The sequence below is a fragment of the Bos indicus genome, chromosome 25 (genome assembly GCF_029378745.1).
Source record: "Bos indicus isolate NIAB-ARS_2022 breed Sahiwal x Tharparkar chromosome 25, NIAB-ARS_B.indTharparkar_mat_pri_1.0, whole genome shotgun sequence".
Taxonomy (NCBI): domain Eukaryota; kingdom Metazoa; phylum Chordata; class Mammalia; order Artiodactyla; family Bovidae; genus Bos; species Bos indicus.
Window position 1 is genome coordinate 33,785,735 of NC_091784.1, and position 19,258 is coordinate 33,804,992.

The following is a 19,258-nucleotide window of genomic DNA, read 5'->3' on the forward strand; positions in this document are numbered from 1 at the left end:
GCATTGGCAGGCTGATTCTTTACTGCTGAGCCACTAGGGAAGCCAACAAAGATGGTATTCAGTTCAGTTCAGTTGCTCAGTCGTGTCCGACTCTTTGTGACCCCATGAACCACAGCACACCAGGCCTCCCTGTTCATCACCAATTCCCGGAGTTTATACAAACCCATGTCCATTGAGTCGGTGATGCGATCCAACCATCTCATCCTCTGTTGTCCCCTTCTCCTCCTGCCTTCAATCTTTCCCAGCATCAGGGTCTTTTCAAATGAGTCGGCCCTTTGCATCAGGTGGCCAAAGTATTGGAGTTTCAGCTCCAGCATCAGTCCTTCCAGTGAACACCCAGGACTGATCTCCTTTAGGATGGACTGGTTGGACCTCCTTGCAGTCCAAGGGACTCTCAAGAGTCTTCTCCAACACCACAGTTCAAAAGCATTGATTCTGTGGTGCTCAACTTTCTTTATAGTCCAACTCTCACACCCAGACATGACTGCTAGAAAAACCATAGCCTTGACTAGACAAACCTTTGTTGGCAAAGATGGTATTAGAGATCATTTTATCAGTGTGACTATATAAACTCTCTCTAACATTAGAGAAATCCACATTTGCATCAAGTGAACAGCCAGTTAAGTACCAGATCAACTTGGTCTCTTCCCATTTGTCAGAACATCTGGATACATCAGCCTTCAGTCTGCGGAGCCCCCTCCCCACGGCCACGTAGTTATGACAGATGTTCATGCTTGGTTCACACACCAGCCTCATCCTCACTGGTCTCCCCACAGGCCTGGAGACGGGAATTTTTTTTAATTTATTTTTTAATTGGAGGAAAATCGCTTTGCAGTGTTGTGTTGGTTTCTGCCGTACAACAGCGCAAATCAGCCATAATTATACACATATCCCCTCCCTCCTGAGCCTCACTCCCCTGAGATGGTTTTTTTTTTTTAAATACCTACACAATGCTTTAGATAGGGGTGTTCCCAGGTGGTCCAATGTTTAAGAATCTGTGCTTCCACTGCCAGGGGCGTGGTACTATGCCAGAAGTAACATCTGGCATGCAACACAGAGCATTTAAAAAAAACACACACACAAAACAAAAAACCACTTAAAAGCTAGATAACAAGGATGTCTGCAGGTGTTATATTTGCATTAGAAGCCCATGAGCATCTTCGGGCCTGGCTCTTCTTTCCTATACAGCTGCACACATCTGTGTGACCTGCAGTGAGCGTCTGTATTTGGGGACCCCAGCTAGGGAATCTTAAGGTCTCAGGTTATACTTCCCTATGAAAAATGAGGCTCCAGCACCTTGGGGATGGCCAGCGGTGCAGAGAGACTGCCACAGCCCCAGGTGGTGACGTGAGGCCTCAGCTGTCTCCAGGCAAGGCCTGGTCTGTACCATGTGACACAGGGACAGATGAGCTTTGGGCCAGGCCCTCATCCTCAGCTGGCAGCATCGTGAATAACCACACAGGCTGTTCCCTGCAGCCCTGGGTGCCCCAGAGTGCACACCCTGAATCGTGTGACCGCCAAGAGAAGAGAAAAAAGACCTATTGTTGTCTTTTCTTTCAGAAATGGATTACTTTTAGTTTACTTATTGAAATATAGTTGACTTACCTTATATTACTTTCCAGTGTACAACATACTGATTCAGTGTTTTTATAGATTATGCAACCTGTTATTTTCTCTTCTGTGAAGATTTAAAGGAAAACAGATTCTATGTATTCTTTTGGCTGTTTGATTGGAAATGTTACGAACTTGAGATATAGCGGCATGGGACACTTCAGGATTTTAATAAACTTTGGAGCCAAATGTCACCACCTGGGTTTATGGCATTAACTGAAATTGACGGTCAGGGTTTCTTATGCTCCTGTTGTTTAAAGATGTCCTGCTGATGCTTCCAGGCAAAGCCTTGGGGACAGCAGCCATGGTACCTGTTCCTTACGAGAAGATGCTGATGGACCAGGAGGCTATAGTGGTGCAGGGGCTCCCAGAAGGGGTCCCCTTCCAACACCCTGAGAACTATGACCTTGCAACGCTGAAGTGGATTTTGGAGAACAAAGCGGGGATTTCATTCCTCATCAACAGGTGACAGGCTCTCCCCCTTTTCTCACAGCTGGTTCATCTGCAGATAAACTGACAACTTAATTTCAGTTGGTTAAATCTGTCCCGATATGTTTATTTATTGGGATTGTTGTATTTATTTAAATGATTTTATGTATCTATTTTGACTGTGCTGGGGCTTCATTGCTGCATGGGCTTTTCTCTAGTTGCGGCGAGCAGCGGCTCCTCTCTAGTCGTGACGCACAGACTTCTCATTTAGGTGGCTTCTCTTGTTGCCGATCCCCACCTCTAGGGCACGCGGACTTCTGTAGTTGAGGCACATGGGCTCAGTAGTTTTAGCTCATGGGCTCTAGAGCACAGACTCAGTAGTTGCAATGCACGGGCTTAGTTGCTGCACGGCGTGTGGGATCTTCCCAGACCAGGGATCAAACCCATGTCTCCTGCATTGGCAGGCAGATTTTTTACCACTAAGCCCCCAAGGAAGCCCCTGTCCTCTTATGTTTAGAAGTTGGTTCTTCAGATGTTTACTCTGTGTGTCTGGTGTGTGCATGTCAGCTGTTAATATATGGGTTTTTTTTGCAGACCTTTCCCGGGTCCAGCGAATCAACCGGGTAAGTGACAGCTTCTCCTACTTGGTGGCTGCCCAGTTTGCTTTTCTTAGTTAAAGTGCGAGTTTGGCACATTCTAAAACTTGTTTAGGCTGTGTCTTTCCTGCATTGAGGAGGCCACCTCTGATCCCGGGACCTGGGGTGATGTTTGCAGGCACTACAGCTCAGGGAAACACACACATCCAGCCCAGGAGCCGAGACACCACCCTCCTCCAGCTTGCATGCCAGCGGACTTCTGCGTGCAGGCTTCACAGGGCGGGAGACCTGCCTTGTCCACACGCATAGGAAAGTGAGGATGCTGGTCTTTGCACACCAACCATGGGCCAGGCATTGTGAGCTTCAAGAGTAGGTCTGGGCTGTGTGGCCATTCCTGTAATTCTGAGATGTCTACGAGAAGGAATGAGACTGTTCAGAGAACCAGGGGTGGTGACCCTGAGAGCCCTTGGGAAAGGGTTAGAATTGTATGGTCAGAATAGCTTCCTGGAGAAGCTGGCCCCCGAGATAAGCAGGGTCTTAACAGCTTGGTTCCCCCAGGAAGCCCATTCCATGTGGTCAGGCAGAAAGCTTGTGCAGGGTGTTGGAGACTACGTTTGGGAACCCAGAACCACTCATAATCTCCTCATAATGATGAAGGAACCAAAAAAAGAAGCAGTCTTACCAGGAGCATTTAGAGATCCATCTACGCCCACTTCTTGTTTTCTCAGATCGTTATTCTGGATGTAGATGGAAACCTTGGGTCATGAAATGTTCATGAAAGACCAGGTCTAAAGAGAGTGTCATGCTGAGCCTACCTAGGTGCAGAAACCAAGTGGCTGGGGTGGGCGGAGGTCTCACTGTCCACAAGACGCACCTCGGGGTACAGACAGTGATGAGACCCTCCTGTGCATGGACTGCTCACAGAAGAAGTATTTCTGGAGCAGTTGTGAGTTCCTGGGGGCCCAGCTCACCTTAGAGGAGGGACTGGAGCGTGAGGGGTGGCTGGTGACCGCTGTCCCAGGAGGCTTGTGTTGTCCCTACAGAATAATGATAATAACTGCTGACACATTCTGTGATGGACACTGTTCTAAGCACCTTGCATGGATGAATTAATCCTTACTCAACCACCATCCTCAGATGAGGAAACTGAGGCATGGGGAGGCTTAGTAACCTGCTGGAGGTCACTCTGGCCCCATCTGCTGCTCAGCCCCTATCTTGCCCACACAAGTCGCCCAAGCCTTGGGGGCTGCTTTGAGCTGGTCTCTCTGCTGCCCTTCTCTGATGACCTGGAACCTGGAGTTCGGTCCTCTCTGTATTTGCCTTCCCTTTATATGCCTTTGTCATGTTTCAGGATGCATGAAACCAGCTAGCGTGTGTCTTTTTACTCCTGCACAGGTGGGCCTGGGGTGGTAACTGACACTGATAAGTCAGTGACATCACCAAGTGAAAGGTAAGGGACAAATAAAATATTAACTCCACATCTAAACCCAATGTGTTAGTGTTTAGAGTATGGAATGGCTTATTTTGTTACATATTCCTTATTCAAAGGGATGTTTGGGGTTATGAAACTATATTCTGTTGACACCTTTAACTTTCTTCATGGTGTCATTTAACTTTATGAAATTAAAGTCGAGGTAGCTGTGCATTCAGTTTGATGAGGGGCGGGGTACCGTGACATCACGGAGATCTGGGGAGTGGGCTCAGTGTGTCCAGATGCCTGTGGGCAGTTCTTTTCCTGCCCATCTTGACCAGCGTTCCCTTCTCCTTTTAGCTGCACCCCCATCCGTGTGAAGACTGAACCCATGGAAGATTCTGGTATGTATACTGATGCTTGTAGAATGAGCTATTCAGCAGGTCGTTATTTGACTCCTTTTAATACCCACTGCAGTATTTTGGCCTGAGAATTCCATTGACAAGGGGCCTGGCGGGCTACAGTCCATGGGTCTCAAAGAGTCAGACACGACTGAGCAACTTTCAGTTTCACTTCACATTTTTTGTAAAAATGGTACTTTCAGTAAAGCAGGACTAGAGAGGAACTTCCTCAACTTGATTAAAAAATTCTTCAAAAAACCTATAGCTGACATCATATTTAATGATGAGAAACTATAATTTTTCCCACTAAGATCAGGAAGGATGTCCCCTCTCATCACTCCCTTTCAGTATCATACTGAAAGTCCTAGTTAATGCAATAAGACAAGAAAAGGAAATATATGGTATATGATTGGGAATAATCAATAAAACTGTCTTTAATTTTCAGATGATCTATTGATCCATGTAGAAAATCCAGTTAACCTCAACTGTGGCCTTATTTGCAGAATCATATTTTACTCAAATATCTAGAAAAAAGTCTTCTAGTTCAATAAATACTGGGTACTAAAATGTTATTGGGCTTCCTTGGTGGTTCAGACAGTAAAGAATCCACCTGCAATGTGGGAGACCTGGGTTTGGTCCCTGGGTTAGGAAGATCCCCTGGAAAAGGGAACGGCTACCCACTCCAGTATTCTGGCCTGGAGAATTCCATGGACAGAGGATCCTGGCAGGCTACAGTCCATGGGGTCACTAAGTAGATATATTTGTATGTAAAGTGTTATTTTAATCGTATGGAAATTAGAACTTGACTGTTAAATAGGTAAAAAAGTCTTATACATTTGGAATTATGAATTTGATTTATGAATAAAGTATGAATAAACAACTTGTTTTATTGCTTTCTTACACTCTGTAATTTCTAAATGTTCTACAATAGACATGCATTACTACGATAATCTATATTGGCAGAAAAGAAATCCCTCTTTGATGGGTGAGAGCAGTTAACCCCCATCCCTGCCTCTCCCACTTCTCAAAAAAGAAAAGAAAAAAGAAAAATGGCATTAGGGGAAAATGTTAAAGGTTAAAAATAGAAAAAAATTTAAAAGTCAAATGTTTAATCAAGGAATGGAAAAATATTGAAAGCATTAGAAGTTAAAAGCTTAGGCAGCCTAAAATAAACAAGTACATAAAACTAAACCTCAAACCTCCGAAAGGTAAAGATGAATGCAAACTGGCTATAAGGAGGTAAAGGGCTTCCCTGGTGGCTCAGCGGTAGAGAATCTGCCTGCAATGCAGAAGACAAGAATTTGATCCCTGGGTCGGGAAGATCCCCTAGAGAAGGAAATGGCAACCCACTCCAGTATTCTTGCCTGGAGAATCCCATGGACAGAGGAGCCTGGAGGCACACAGTCCCTGGGGAAGAAAGAGTTGGACATGACTTAGTAACTAAACCACCTACTACCATAAGGGGGTAAAACTAGAATTTAATGATGTTTAGAAAAGCAATCTAAAAATAAACAGTTCCAAACTTCCAAAAGTTAAATGAGAGAATCTAAAAGAAAAATATTCAACATTAAGACTACATGTAGAGGAAAGGCAGAGAGAGACTTTATCTTCAGTGAAATGGAGGTCAGAGCATCCACGTTTCTGAAGGTGTCAGGGCGTGGTTTATGCCCGGCTGCCTCCCCCAGTCCCTTGGGGCAAGAGAGCCTGACCCGTCCCTTGTCGTACACCAGGGTCACTCCTGTCTACATGGAAATGTGTGCTTGGTGGAAGCTCCACCTTAAATACCATGGTCTGAAAAATAAGAGTGCATGTCCATTGTAGTTATTCTGGGTAAAACCAACACAAGTCAGGAGGAGCCGAGGATTCCAGCTAGCAGAATTCAGCTGTGTAGTCTTCATCCCCCTTACACGTGATGCCCCTTTAATCTTAGGGATGTGTGTGCGCTCAGTCATGTGCGACTCTTTGTGACCCTATGGACTGTGGCCCACCAGGCTCCTCTGTCCATGGGCTTTCCCAGGCAAGAATACTGGAGTGGGTTGCCATTTCCTCCATCAGGATGTCTTCCTGATCCAGGGATCAAACCCTCATCTCCTGTGTCTCTTGCATTACAGACGGATTCTGTACCGCTGAGCCGCCAGAGAAGCCCCTGTAATCTTAGCCATGATGCATTTCCAAGATACAGGAATGCATTTCAGATACATTCTGCCTGTGTCTCTGTTGGTCACGGAGAATTTAAAACCCCCAAGCCACAGTCTCCTGTCAGAAACTTGGAAAACAGATGGGATGAGAGTGAGGGGTTGTTAGCCCTCCCTGAGGGGGGCCCTTTCACAGAACCATGCCCCTCGCCCGCCCCCGCCCCCCTCTCCTTCCTCACCAGCTGTAGGGTGGATGAGCCATTCCCACTGGCCTTAAAATAGGCCTCTTTTGTGGAGGTCTCTGTTTGGAGATGTGGTTCCCTTTAAGATAAAATATGTGTTCCCTAATAATGTGACTTTCTGCTGTGAATTTCATGGTACGAATCGCTTCCAGCTGCCTACAGGCTTCTGAGAGCTGACCATCCCTTGGCCTTACTTCCCACGACGTCTGTGTAGCACCTGACGCACCGAACAGCTGTTTAAACGGGTTCTGCCTTTTGAATTTCCGCCTCGTGTGTTGAGGAAAAGCTGAAGCCAGCCCGTTTTCATTACCATTTCAAACACATTGTGCATTCCGCAGCTTCAAATCTGCTTTCAGTTGCCTGCATTGAACAGGCGTTTTTCTTTGACAGCCCAGCCGTCACATATTTATCAGATGTTTGAGTACAGGCATTAGTGCCTAATCAACTTGGAAATTGTACCTAGAAGTTTGACTGTAAGTTACAAAAGCTATACACGTTTCAAACAAAAATTCAGGCTAGTGATATGTGAAAAGTGAAAGTCGCTCCGTCGTGTCTGACTCTTTGCTACCCCATGGACTATACAGTCCTTGGAATTCTCCAGGCCAGAATACTGGAGTGGGTAGCCTTTCCCTTCTCCAGGGGATCTTCCCAACCCAGGGGAAGAACCCAGGTCTCACACATTGCAGGCAGATTCTTTACCAGCTGAGCCACCAGGGAAGCCCTTTTGATAATCACATTCTTTAATACCCCATCTCACTATCCCTATGCCAACAGAGCTGTTAATTTCAGAAGGCCCCCACCCCCACCACGGAACTTGTTAATTAATGCTGAACAGTGAAATCCCAAGCTGTGTCACAATTACTGTTTTTGCCTCTGTTAACTTCCACAGTTAGATTATATGTATACTTCAGTATCAGTTATCTATTGCAGTATAAAAGACCGCCTGTACCCCAGAACTTAGTGGCTTCAAACTGTGATTCCATCTCTCTCACACGTCTGTGTGTGGACCAGGCTGTCCTCTGGGCTGGGCTGGCCGTCCTCCGGGGTCGCGGCCTCAGGCAGCAGAGCTGAGTCTCTCTCCTCTGAGCCTCACATCCTCCAGGTTCATTCACCTGGCATCTCTGCTCCAAAAACAACAGAAGCGGAGCCCCAGGCACATTTCAAGCCTCTGTCTACATCCCATTGGCCGAAGCAAGTCACATGGCCACCCCAGGTTTACAAGGCGGGTAGTTTTCCACTTGGAGAAAACAGGAGTGGGAAAGTTAGGTTGCAAACAGGCGTGTATACTGGGATGGGAGACATCTGTGGCTAATTTTTGCCATCTCCCACACCTTTCCCTGATAAAGCCTTTGGGTTTTACTAATGTAGTTTCCCCAGCTTTTGAAATTCATCCTGTTGTAATAAGTAAATTAAGATAATCTGTGCCAATTCAGGCCCCATTACAGAAGAAGATTTACAGTATTTCATGTGAATACATGCACATATTCAGCCATCTTGAAAGGGAGAATCTCTCCAAACTGGGAACTAGACCTCTTTCTCCTTCTCTTCTTTCCCTCCCTCCCTCAGTCTTTCATTTCTTTTATGCTGTGTTATATTTTTATGTGGATTAACCCATCCGTTCATAGCGCATGAGCTACAGGTTCTTTTGCTGACCACAGTGTTACTGTGTTAAACAACCTGGAAGGGATATTAGCTGGTCACATCTCTGTTGGTGAGTTTAACGCATCATTTTATAATTTCCATTGCATTCCAAGGTATTTCACTGAAAGCAGAAGTTGTGTCAGTCAAGAAAGAATCAGAAGATCCTAATTACTATGAATATAGTATGCAAGGTAATGCCATTTTATAATAACTTTCTTCTCTAAAAGTTGTCTGTGATGGAAACTTTTAATTAGTGCTCATCTGAACAAATAAGCAAAGAGTCATAAAGATCCATGTATATTTATGTAGAATCTAGCACAGTGACATTAAGGTGAACAATTTCACAGTCATAAAATGGATTGTATTAATACGTAGCCTGAATCCATATGATTCTGGGCATACGTGACTGTAAAGGTATTTCAGGCTGCCTTTTACTTGAGTTTGTCTATTAAGTATTGTTTTGTGTGTTCTAAAATATTCCCCTCTTAAGCTGCTTCTGTCCAGTCTGAGTTGCTGAGAAGATATTAAGATAAAAGAGATGGAGACAGAGTTAAGAAACTCAAGTGCCTTTTTTTTTACTAGAAAGGCAGCATATGAGTTCCCTGCCAGCATATAAATTCAACAGGAAGAAGATGGTTGTTATCAAATGCACAAGCATTCCAAAGGCGGTGCAGGTGGGGTGGTCTGTGCGGTCGGGTGGCTCTGTTCTCCACGCAAAGAATCCTGCCAGCCCCCGGCTGATGATGGTTGATGGTCAGCTGGGGCCCTCATGGTGACAGGATACCGTCTTACTGCTATGACAACTGCACAGTGTTCCAGTCCTTTCTCCATCTTCCAGCTCCACTGCAGAGTGTAGGACGATTTGCAATTACTTCCTCAGACATTATCAGATTGAAAATGTTTCCTACAAAATCATAAACTTTGGAATTTTCCTGCAGCATTACTTAGCTCTGTAAGTTTTACTAAAAACACCTTTTCCAAAAGATCTAAAAGGCAGAGACCAACGGAAGTTCTGTTGTAATTGCTCTGTCGTGGGCCAACCCCACCCACCCTCTTCTGCCCCCTCCTGCCCTGTGCCCCACGACCAGTCTCCTTACATCTGGGCAGAGGGGCAGAGGATCTCTTCTCAGCCCATCCCATACATCCTGCTGCTGCTGCTAAGTCACTTCAGTTGTGTCCGACTCTGTGTGACCCCATAGACGGCAGCCCACCAGGCTCCCCCGTCCCTGGGATTCTCCAGGCAAGAACACTGGAGTGGGGTGCCATTTCCTTCTCCAATGCATGAAAGTGAAAAGTGAAAGTGAAGTCGCTCAGTCGTGTCCGACTCTTAGCAACCCCATGGACTGCAGCCTACCAGGCTCCTTCATCCATGGGATTTTCCAGGCAAGAGTACTGGAGTGGGTGCCATCTCCTTGTCCGCCCATACATCCTAACCCACCCCAATTGTGTATTCTTTGAAAGCTGGGATCTGTTCACGTCTCTCCCCCATTCACATTGTCTGTGGCTCCGTATCACCTGTAAAGTCCCAGTTTCCTTCCATGTTCCTACTGTTCCTTTTCTTTTTTGGCTACCCCATGAGGCATGCAGGATCTTAGCTCCCTGAGAGAGAGAGAGTGAAGTAGCTCGGTTATGTCCGACTCTTTGCAACCCCATGAACTGTAGCCTGCCAGGCTCCTCCATCCATGGGATTTTCCAAGCAAGAATATTGGAGTGGATTGTCATTTCCTTCTCCAGGAGATCTTCCCAAACCAGGGATTGAACCTGGGTCTCCTGCACTGCAGGCAGACTCTACCTGAGCCACCAGAGAAGCCCTAGAGGTGAAAATTGCTCAGATCCCATGGACTACACAGTCCATGGAATTCTCCAAGCCAGAATACTGGAGTGGGTAGCCGTTCCCTTCAGCAGGGGATCTTCCCAACCCAGGGATCAAACCCAGGTCTTACACATTGCGGGCAGATTCTTTACCAGCTGAGCCACAAGGGAAACCCAAGAATACTAGAGTGGGTAGCCTATCCCTTCTCCAGCAGATCTTCCCAACCCAGGAATTGAACTAGGGTCTCCTGCATTGCAGGCGGATTGTGAGCAGACCAGGGATCACATCTGTGCCCCAGGCAGCGGAAGCTCAGAATCTTAACCACTTGACCGCCAGGAAAGTACCCCTGCTGCTCTTTCTGGTGTTCCCTCCTGTGTCATCTGCCTCCCCCACCATCACCCTCCCTCCGTTCTTCAGACACGTGCTCTGTCTGTGGTTCCTTGTACATGGCCCCGAGTCCCCCTTCCACGGGGCTTTTATATAAGCTGATCCCTCGCTGTGGCTCTCCTTCCTATCCTGCAGACTTCTGAGGAGCGTCCCCCTTCTTTCTGGGCACAGTCAGAACCTCAACTCCTGCAGGAGCTTCCAGCATTTAGTGTGACCTGCTGTGTTCTATTTTTGCCTTTTTTTTTTTTTTTTGGGCACACCAAACAGCATGTGCCATCTTAGTGCCCCAACCAGGGATCGAAGCCATGCCCGCCCACATTGGACGGGTGGAGTCTTAACCCCTGGACCGCCAGGGAAGTCCTATATTTATGCTTTTACCGAGGACTCCCTCAGCTAGTGGCGGGAAACATAGCATCTTACTCCCGCCCTGGAGTCCCAAGCCCGGGACTTTCTACATCCTGGACATTCAGATGTGCTTGCTGAATTCAGTATGAAGAATCAGTGTAACATTTGTTTCTAAATGACTGTTGTTCGAAACAATAGTCATTTAGAAACAAATTCTTAACTCCCAAGAATGTATTTTTGAACTTAAATGATCAAATTGTGTACAATCAGGGATAGGATACTTACTGATTCTGCTCTGAAAGGCATCAGTGAAATAAATAAATTAGATGCACCTGCAATCACTCTATTTTAACTTTTCAGAAAGAAGTACATTGTTTGAAGAGAAATATTTACATTAAATGTATGACTTTATAGTCTTTCTTCCACTTGGCTTGAAAATGACAGAACCATTCAAGACATCTTTGTAGAACAGCTTCCTTCTTGATACCAAAAAAGCTCCAGATTGCCTGACATCATGGACAATATTCCATAGCACTGAATGTTTTTATAACCACTTAGGTTAAATACATGCTGAAGTATTGATATCTTTCTGTCTCCTTTAAGTAAGGGAGATAGTTTTAAATCCAAAAAGACCATCAATGTGACCTGCTCAGAATGGCGACTGGCCCCTAGGGAGCCCCCAGTGAAGTCAGCCATGGCCCCACAAGTGCTCAGAAGCTACCCCACACACACACCAGGACCTCATGATCCATCTGTAACACAGATCTCTCAGAAGACCCCCGACACAACGTCTACACAGGTTCATATAGTATCCTGGCCCACGTGAAGCCCATGGACGTCCCGTAGGTCTTTTAGGTCTGCAGGGACCCATCTCTTCCCGGAAATGAAGAACGCCCTGTGTAAGCTTTGCTGAGCTGTACTGCACCCAGGCTGCCTTGATGTGGATGGATGTCAGAGCACCACTACCATTCTGGCCTCTTCCCGGCCGACGTGGCGTGATGTGGGGGGAAAGGCTTCCAGGACAAGGGAACAAGGTCAAGGTCAAGGAGCCCAAGAACAAGAGGTCCAAGGTCAAGAAATTAATGTAGCCTTTCCCAAAATACATCACTGCAACACTGATCTTTCTGCCTTCCTTTTCCACATTGAAATACTCTGAACATTGATTACACAGAGCCCAGCTGGATAATGCAGGATAATCTTTTCTGAAGGTTATCAATGAGGACACCTAATCCTATCTTCCCCTTGCCATGTAACATAAAAATTCACAGGTTTTGGATATCTTTTTTTTTTGCAGGGGCGGGGGGGTCATCTGCCTATCACAAATAGTAAACAATTGTATGCCAACAAGTTGAGTCACCTAAATGAAATGGACAAATTACTGAAACTGACTAAAGATAAAACACAAATTTTGAACAGTCACATAACAAGAATTTTGAATAGTCGTTGAAAAGCTTCCTACAAACAAAAGCCCAGGATCAGGTGACTTCACTGGTGAATTCTACCAAATGTTTAAAGAATGAACACCACAACTTCAAAAACTCTTACAGAAAACAGAGGAGGGAATACTTCTCAACTCATTCTGTTAAGCCAGTATCACCCTGATACAAAAACCAGACCAAACAGCACAAGGAAACTACAAAACAATATCGCTTATTAACAGATAAACAAAAATCCTCAATAAAACAGTCATAAGTTTATACATCCATACCTGTTGGGTATGTACCTCCGCCTCAGGCCTGCAAACCTTGAGAACAAAGAAAAAGCCCAGCGACAAAGACATCAGTGGCTTATTGGATAAGGGATCTTACACATCTGAAGCAAAGTCCTGGAGCAACACGCACTTTGTGCAGCAAACAGCAGACAAGAAGTGACAGCAACCTTCGCTAACTCGGAGGAGGAGGCTTTCATTTATAGGGAGGAACTGACGTCAGATTGGCTCTTCGGTTACCGGGGAAACCAACAGTTGGGGTAGGGGGCAAGCGAGGTAGGTAGTTACTAATTAAGCCCCAATTAAGAGGATGGAGAAGGAAATGGCAACCCACTCCAGTGTTCTTGCCTGGAGAATCCCAGGGACGGGGGAGCCTGGTGGGCTGCCGTCTATGGGGTCGCACAGAGTCGGACACGACTGAAGTGACTTAGCGGCAGCAAGAGGATGGAGGTAGTCCTGTGGGTGAAGCAGGGTCTGGTTGAGTGGGGAGATGTACTAAGAGCAAGAGAACAGCCATCTTGAATGGCCTGACCACACAGTGACCATATAGTGATTGCTCCTAGGAAGGCAAGATTAGCTCAACTTATGGAAATGAGTCAACAGAAGAGCAACATAATGAATAAAGGACAAAACCCACATGATTGTCCTCGTAGATGTAGGAAAAAGGCATTTGACAAAATCTAATACCTTTCATGATTTTTAAAAAACGCTCAAGAAACTAGGAACCGAAGGGAACTTTTTCAACATAATTAAAAGCGTCTATTTAAAAACTTATATAGATCATGTCATACTTAAAGATTGAAGACTTTCCCCCTAAGACCAGGAACAAGACAAGTATGTCAGGGACTTCTTTGGTGGCCCATTGGTTAAGAATATGTCTGCCAATGCAGGGGACATGGGTTCGACGTCTGACTCAGAAAGGTCCCACGTGCTGCGGGGCAGCTAAGCTCGCGCACCACAACTACTGAAGCCCCTGCACCTGGGCCCTGTGTTCCACAACGAGAGAAACCACCGCAGTGAAAAGCCCGCGCACAGCAAGGAAGAGTAGCCCCTCTCTCTGCAGCGAGAGAAAGCCTGCACGAAGCGACAAAGACCCAGCACAGTGAAAAATAATGATTAATTAAAAAAAAAAAAAAAACATGTCTGTTCTTGCCACTTCTTTTCAACACTGTATTGAAGGTCCTAAGCAGAGCAATTAGGCAAGATCAAAAAAGAAATCCAGATGTGTGTCTCTATCTGGAGCCAGAGATCGGGAAAGACAAAGATCACAAACGGTAAATTATTAGCATTTTGCTATCTGAGTAAAGGGTAGATGGAACTTTTTTGTACTATTTTATTTTTGCAACTTTCCCGTAAGTTTAAAACTACTTCCAGTATAAAGTATGTGTCTTTTTTTTTTCAAAGACAGGTATGAGAATTGAGGAAACTTGGAACACTGACTAGATATGAGATGATGATGCTAATTGTTCGTTGTGTGGGTCGTCGCAATACGGTGTCGCTAACAGAAGAGAGATGGACTCCTCCAGTGTAGGCATTTGCACACTGCATTCCGAGATTCACAGTGAACTACCAATGGGGGTACTTACTTTTCTTTGCCCACAAAGTTCGTATACTCAAAGGCACAGTTCTTCCAGTGGTCGTGAGGGTTGGATCCTAAAGAAGGCTGAGCTTCAAACAATTGATGCTTTCAAACTGTGGTGCGAGAAGACTCTTGAGGGTCCCTTGGACTGCAAGGAGATCAAACCAGTCCATCTTAAAGGCAACCAACCCTGAATATTCATGGAAGGACTGATGCTGAAGCTGAAGCTCCAATACTTTGGCCACCTGACGTGAAGAGCCGACACATTGGAAAAGACCCTGATGCTGGGAAAGACTGATGGCAGGAGAAGGGGACGACAGAGGATGAGATGGTTGGATGGCATCACCGACTCGAGAGACATGAGTTTGAGCAAACTCAGGGAGACTGAAAGACAGGGAAGGCTGGTGTGCTGCAGTCCATGGGGTTGCAAAGATCTGACACGACTGAGTGACTAAACAACAGCAGCCGGGGGGGTGGTGGTTGGGGCACAGATAGAATGACCTGAGTCGATGACTTGATGCTGGAGGATGGACAAATGGCCTCATTTTGCCTTCTCTCTGCTTTTCTATGTTTTAAGTTTTTCCAAAGCATAGGTTAAGGGGAAAAAAAGCATAAAGAAAGGATCATTTGTATGAATTCTATTTCAAGGAGTCTATAAATATTTCGTGGGTATTCCTTTGTGGGTCTTGAATTCTTTGCCTTAGTTTCAAATGATGTCTTTTTTAAAATATGTGTTTCTGCCTTTTTAATATATTGTTTGCTTTCCTTTCAGAGAGCCGTCATTCTTCTGCAGGCACTGAAGTAATAGAAACGGAATTACCAATGGAAGGTTAGAAAATTGAGGCATTCTCTCTCTCTCTTTTTTTTTTTTAGTTTACAGTATTTTGCAGAGAATAAACTTTTTCTTAAAAGACTATTTTGATATGAACCATTTTTTAAAAGTCTTTATTGAATTCGTTACAATACTGCTTCTGTTTTATGTTTTGGTTTTTTGGCCCCGAGGCTTGTGGGATCTCAGCTCCCCGACCAGAGATCAAACCCAAACCCCCTGCTCTGGAGGATGAAGTCTGAACCACTGGACTGCCAGGGGAGCCCCTTGTTTGATTTTTAAAAGCTTTCTATTTTATGCCAGTCCCTTTATTCTTTCTTTATTGACCAAACCACACGGCCTACCAGATTTCAATTCCCTAGGCAGGGATTAAAACCCACACCATGGTAGTGAAAGCCCAGAAAGCCCAGGCCTAACTCCTAGGCCACCAGAAAACTCCCTGAAACCTTTTTATTTTAAAGGAGTTATAGTCGATCCCCGGGTCGGGAAGATCCCCTGGAGAAGGAAATGGTAACCCACTCCAATATTCTTGCCTGGGAAATGCCATGGACAGAGGTGCCCTGTGGACTATAGTCCATGGGGTCGCAAAGAGTCAGACACAGCTTAGCAACTGAACAATAGATTCAGAAGAAGCTGCAAGAACAGCACACGCAGCCCAATGTGCCTTCAGCCATTTTTCCCTAAAGGTTGCATCTCATACGACGACAGTACAAAATCAAAACAGTCTTGTGTTCTAGTCTTTTCTTCTTTTACTAACAATTGATTAATGTAACAACTGACAGATCTTTCTAAAATGAGCCCGTCAGGTGAGATAATCTAGCCAGGCTCTTGTCTGTATGTAGAACGTGTATGTTGTTGCTGTTGTTCGGTCGCTCAGTTGTGTCCAGCTCTTTGCAACCCCGTGAACTGCAGCATCCAGGCTTCCCTGTCCTTCACCATCTCCTGGAGCTTGCACAGACTCATTTCCATTGAGTCCGGTGACGCCAGCTTGATGTACGTGTCACAATTCTTATCCAGCAGAAAACTCAATTATGAGTCCAAGTAATGATAGACCTTGAATCACCTGGGGGCTGCTGGCAGGATAAGAGAGGAGCAAATAGCTTTCGAAAAATCTCAGTAATTCCCAACAACAACCAGAAAACACTGTTGCCAGTGAATTCCATTAGCTCAAAGAGAAGAATATTCTGTGTCCCTTACTGTGGGTAACTTCGTATCATTTGCTCCCTGAAAGTTTCTTATCTCCCCTTATCCCCTGTAAGTTAAGGCAAACTTTTATTACTCTGTTATCCCTTTTAAAATTAAAATTACCTTTGTGTTTATACCTCTGTTTATTAAATATGGAATGCATTTAAAATGCCAGGATAAGCGACTTTGGGGATAGAGAAGCAGTAAAATATTAGAACATGAGCATATGTAACAATGAATGTCATTTTAGAAAATTTTTTTCTCAAGATTCTACTCAACTTGTCCCTTCAGAAACGAGTGAGGACCCTGAAGCTGAGGTGAAAATTGAAGGTTGGTTGCCAAAAACCTTGCCGAATTTGCACTGCTAAGTATAGCGTTCCTTTTGCCTCAAAAGACTGCTCCGGGGAAAAGAGTGAAATCGATGTGTGTGTGTGTGTGACCAGGGCAGGGAGGAGCAGGGTGGGGTGGCTCCTCATGTCCTTCTGAGGTCTTGCTCTCCGACGTAGAATCTCAGATATCCAAGTAGTTAATCGTTCACAGAACACAGGGACTGAGCTCCGAGTCCCTCAGAAAGGACTAGACGGGCTCATTTCATTTCTCACGTAGAACTTAAGGGAGCGTAGTGTCTGTCATTTGACCAGACCGTGATAATATCAGCTGCGCTTTTACTATTTAACCCCATCTGAGCTTTTCCTTGACTGTCTTGTTTCATCATTTCTCATGGGTCGTCTGCTTCTTAAGTGCTCTCTTGTATGCACTCATATGTCTTCCTTTCTTCACCCCTCCTTAATTGAGAATAACAATAAAGGGATTTTTTTTTCTTTTCCTTTGGCCAAGTGGCATGCAGGATCTTAATTCCTCAAGCAGGGAATGAACCTGTGCCCCCTGCGTTGGGAGCTTGGGGTCTTAACCACTGGACCACTAGGGAAGTCCCGGGAAATGTATTTTTAAACAGTCTTCTTTTTAAATCAATTTAGACTGACTGTGAGGTATCAGGGGCTACAAACTAAGTAAAAGCCATGGAGCCCTTTCCCCTTTGACACAGAGATTAAACTGCAGAGACTCAAACATCAATTAATGCCAAGCCAGCTTGTTATTCCACAGCTAAATATTCTCTGGAGTTTTAAAAATTTAGTCTGGCCTTTTTTTTTTTTTTTTGGCCACATTGGGCTGCTTGCAGAATCTTAGTTCCCCATCCGGCACTGAACCCGGGCCCTTGGAGGTGAAAGCCCCAAGTCACAATCACTAGGTCACCGGGAATTCCCTCCTCGGGCCTTCTGATCAGAATGGCAGTTTGATAGTTTTAGAGCAGAAGTCGTCTAATTTTCTATAAGTTCTGAATTTCAATTTCTGTTTAAGGAAACACCAGTTCACCCAATATTACAAATTCTGCAGCAGGTGTTGAAGACCTTAACATCGTTCAGGTGACAGTCCCAGGTATAGAATTCTATCTGATTTTGTCAAAATTTAGACTGTGTTTTTCATTTTATTGTATTTTAACTGTTTTGTGACATGGGTTAACCTCTCGGAGCTATTTCTTTGCTAAGTTCACCCTGTCAACTAAGGACAGACATCTCTAATGCCTTAAATTTACAAATTTACAAAATGCTTACTTTTTGCTAAACGTAAATTGATAAGCCAGGTAAAGTACTTTCTCGTGAGCTAATGGGGGTTTTCTCCAATGGCCTTTTGGGGTCGGGGGCAAATACATAAATAAACTTTTTTTTTAATTTTTTTAGACAATGAGAAGGAAAGATTATCAAGCCTTGAAAAAATAAAACAACTAAGAGAGCAAGTCAATGACCTTTTTAGCCGAAAATTTGGTACGTTTTTATATTGTTGCATATTCAGAGTTTTGAATATATATTTGAAATATTTCTTTCTAATTAATTACTTTAAGAAATTGATCTTTCTCTTAAGGAGCTGTGATCAAAATTAGGGTGTATTTTACACAGAAACACTAATTACATAATAGTAATAATAGCTATCTTTTGGCCAATAGGCACATGAAGAGATGCTCAACGTTATTATTAGAGATATGCAACTCAAAATCACAATGAGGTACCACCTCACACCAGTCAGAATGGCCATATTTTAAAAATCTGCAAATGATAAATGCTGGAGAGGCTGTGGAGAAAAGAGAACCCTTCTACATTGTTGGTGGGAATAAGTTGGTGCAGCCACTGTGGGGGACAATATAGGGATTCCTTAGAAAACTAAACATAGAACTACCATATGATCCGGCAATTCCATTTCCTGGCATATATCCAGACAAAACTATAATTCAAAAAGATACGAGCACCCCTATGTTCATAGCAGCAGTACTCACAATAGCCAAGACATGGAAACGGTCTAAACGTCCATCGACAGATGAATGGATAAAGAAGACCTAGTACCTCTGTTTGATGGGATGCTGCTCAGACACACAAAAAAAATGAAATAATGCCATTTGCAGCAACATGGATGCAACTAGAGATTGTCACGCCAAGTGAAGTAAGTCATAAAGAGAAAGACAAATACTATATGATATCACCTCCTGTGGAATCTCAAATAGGACACAAGTGAGCCTATCTCTGAAACAGAATCATGGACGTAGAGAACACTCTGGTGGTTGCCAAGGAGGAGGAGGTTGGGGGAGGGATGGAGTGGGAAGCTGGGGTTAGCAGATGTAAGCGTTTATAAATAGAATGGATAAACAGCAAGGTCACACTGTATAGCAAAGAAAAATAAAGTCAATATCCTAAGATAAACCATAGTGGAAAAGAATATTTTAAAAAGAAAATGTGTGTGTGTTATATATATATATATAACTGAATCACTCTGCTGTACAACAGAAATTAACACATTATAAATTGACTATACTTCAATAAAAAATTGTTTTAAAAAGCTATCTTTATCAAATCATTATGTTCTATGCCCAAAACTAATATAATGTTATATATCAAT

The 19,258-nt window shown here is 44.4% G+C and overlaps 1 protein-coding gene across 4 annotated transcripts in view; it reads left to right on the forward strand.

Annotated features, from left to right (window-relative positions):
• The window catches only part of LOC109578737 (general transcription factor II-I repeat domain-containing protein 2), a 46,868-nt gene that overhangs the window by 22,204 nt on the left and 5,406 nt on the right, over window positions 1-19,258 (forward strand). For 3 of the 4 annotated variants that reach the window (XM_070780005.1, XM_070780006.1, XM_070780003.1), the window contains exons 5-13: window positions 1,893-2,076; window positions 2,635-2,663; window positions 4,032-4,086; window positions 4,408-4,451; window positions 8,580-8,657; window positions 15,071-15,127; window positions 16,580-16,642; window positions 17,672-17,749; window positions 18,052-18,135. In XM_070780005.1, coding sequence (XP_070636106.1) covers window positions 1,893-2,076; window positions 2,635-2,663; window positions 4,032-4,086; window positions 4,408-4,451; window positions 8,580-8,657; window positions 15,071-15,127; window positions 16,580-16,642; window positions 17,672-17,749; window positions 18,052-18,135 — 672 coding nt within the window. The remainder of the gene's footprint in view (window positions 1-1,892; window positions 2,077-2,634; window positions 2,664-4,031; window positions 4,087-4,407; window positions 4,452-8,579; window positions 8,658-15,070; window positions 15,128-16,579; window positions 16,643-17,671; window positions 17,750-18,051; window positions 18,136-19,258) is intronic. The other variant, XM_070780004.1, reaches the window with a different exon arrangement.